The 2153-nt window shown below is 51.2% G+C and overlaps 1 protein-coding gene across 1 annotated transcript in view; it reads left to right on the top strand.

Moving 5' to 3' along the window:
- TCERG1L (transcription elongation regulator 1 like) overlaps positions 1 to 359 on the top strand; it is a 184780-nt gene extending 184421 nt beyond the window's left edge. The window contains exon 12 of the mRNA XM_021703857.1: positions 203 to 359. Coding sequence (XP_021559532.1) covers positions 203 to 359 — 157 coding nt within the window. The remainder of the gene's footprint in view (positions 1 to 202) is intronic.
- Positions 360 to 2153: the final 1794 nt, after the last annotated feature.

Raw genomic sequence — 2153 nt, 5'->3', positions numbered from 1 at the left:
GTCCCCGGCCTGCCCCACATCCCGACCCTGTCCCCACCTGCCCCACGTCCTGCCCCATGTCCTCTCCCTGTGGTGGAACGACAGCCAGGTCTGGTGGAAGGGGCTGTCTGCCCCCTCAGGGGATGCCAGCCTGTGGTGTTCAGGAAGCATTGAACTTGCCCCCGGGGCAGGGGGGGGTCTCAGGAAAGCTCTTGTTTTTCAGGACCACATTTAAGGAGTTTGCGGAGAAGTATGGCCGGGATCAGAGGTTTCGACTTGTCCAAAAAAAGAAGGACCAGGAGCATTTTTTCAACCAATTCATCCTTATTCTTAAGAAACGGGACAAGGAGAACAGACTCAGGCTACGGAAAATGAGATGAGTGTGTAAGGAGTGCAATAAGACAGGAGCAGAGCGGAGGGGGCGCGGCGAGGGGGTGTGGGTGTCCGCGCGGTCGCCGGGCGGGGACTGCACGCAGTTCTCAGAGGATTACTGTTTCATATTGAAGCTCTCTTTTGTACGAAGTTCCGAGTTTGATGCATTTCTAATTGCCATGATAGGTCGCTCCCTTAATTATTTTAATTATGCAAATTACTTGTAATATATACAAATTATAAATCCACTGCAGGTTTGTAACCAAGCAGAAACATCTATAACCATCTCCCGGCGTTTCCATGAGTTGAGCCGATTATCTGAAACTTTTCTAAAAACTTTTGTGCGTTCTTCGATTCTGAGCTCCTTACGCGAATGTGTTAGGTCTCGGTCCCGTGTTCTGAGTAGTAGCAATAGGATATTCATCATCAATCATAGTGACAACTGTGAGCATTTCCACACGTGGACCCTGGACCCCCTGCAGGAGTCTGAGGGGGATCGCCTCATCCCCGAGGGGCGCCAGGCCTGGAGACGGCGGCTGCACTGTCAGAGGTCCGACTTAAAATGGAATTATTTTGTACAAAATCATCATATTAATATTTGAGTTATTTTTGTTGTATGCCCAGAGTCTGCATGAGATTTTTCTCATCATCTTTGTATGAAAAGAATTTTAAATTTTTTTTAATTAATAAATATTTTAAACCAGTGTGGTTTTGTGGGAAGACTTCTGACACCATCCTCAGCAGCAAAATTGTCAACTAAGACACTGTTTTGAAAGATTCATAAAAATGTTTGTGAGTACACATAAAGGCTGAGTAAGTACAAACAAAAATTTTGCTTTTCAACCTGCCAGGTCTGGGTGGCGCCATGTTGGTAACACCCCAGCTAATTCCTCGTGTTCTCTAAACCGTTGCGTATTTATCGTGTGGTTTACTGAGCATCTCTTCAGAGGGACTACAGTTGTCCCCATGCATGTTGATACCAGTTCTCACCCGCCTGCCTGGTCCGCGGACACTTCCACGACACATATTAGGACGTAATTGGCCAAGGCGGGTTGTCTCTCTGGGGCACGCCCTGGGCTTGGCACCAGGGTTGTGAGCTTAGCTTCTGTTTTGGTTCTGGGAGCTGGGGCCTCGCTCAGGTCCAGCCAGGACCCCGTGGGGTTGGACATCCAGGGCGTGAGCAGGAGGCCGACGCCAGGAGGCAGACCCTCCATGAGGCTCCAGTCTGGAAGTAGAGACTGCCTTGTAAATTGAACAATTTTTTTTTTTTTTTTTTGTGGGCAGCAAAGCAAGGTTTGTTGAGTGACAGTGAAGCAAAGTTTACTGAGTGATAGTACAAAGCTCCCAAAGAGGGAGGGGACCAGAGAGGGTTGCCCAGAACAGAGAAATTTAATGGAGAGAATTATTAGTTATAATGGGGCATTGGAGTAATGAGGCTAGTGAGTATAGATACTGCAGAGAACCTGTGAGCAACAGCTCTTAGCCCCAGGGCTCAGAAAGGCACCTACGGAGGAGACCCCCCCCCGCCCGTGCAGAGATGGGGAGCTCGCTGGACAAGGTGCAGCCATGGCTCCGGGAAAGCTGGGACCACCCCCCACCCCAGTGTGCCGGGGAAGTCTCTCATGTGGCGGTGTCACGCTGGATGCACTCTGCCCAACAGCACCCGAGAGATGTCAGGCCGGGTGGGCCGCTGGCTGCCCGGGCCCCAGCACCCCGAGAGATGTCAGGCCACAGGTGGCTGCCGCTGGCTGCCCGGGCCTCAGCACCCCGAGAGATGTCAGGCCACAGGGGGCTGCCACTGG

This window comes from Neomonachus schauinslandi, chromosome 6 (genome assembly GCF_002201575.2).
Source record: "Neomonachus schauinslandi chromosome 6, ASM220157v2, whole genome shotgun sequence".
Lineage (NCBI taxonomy): Eukaryota > Metazoa > Chordata > Mammalia > Carnivora > Phocidae > Neomonachus > Neomonachus schauinslandi.
The sequence above is the reverse complement of the archived record's forward strand: the minus strand, read 5'-3'. Positions and strand labels throughout refer to the sequence as shown.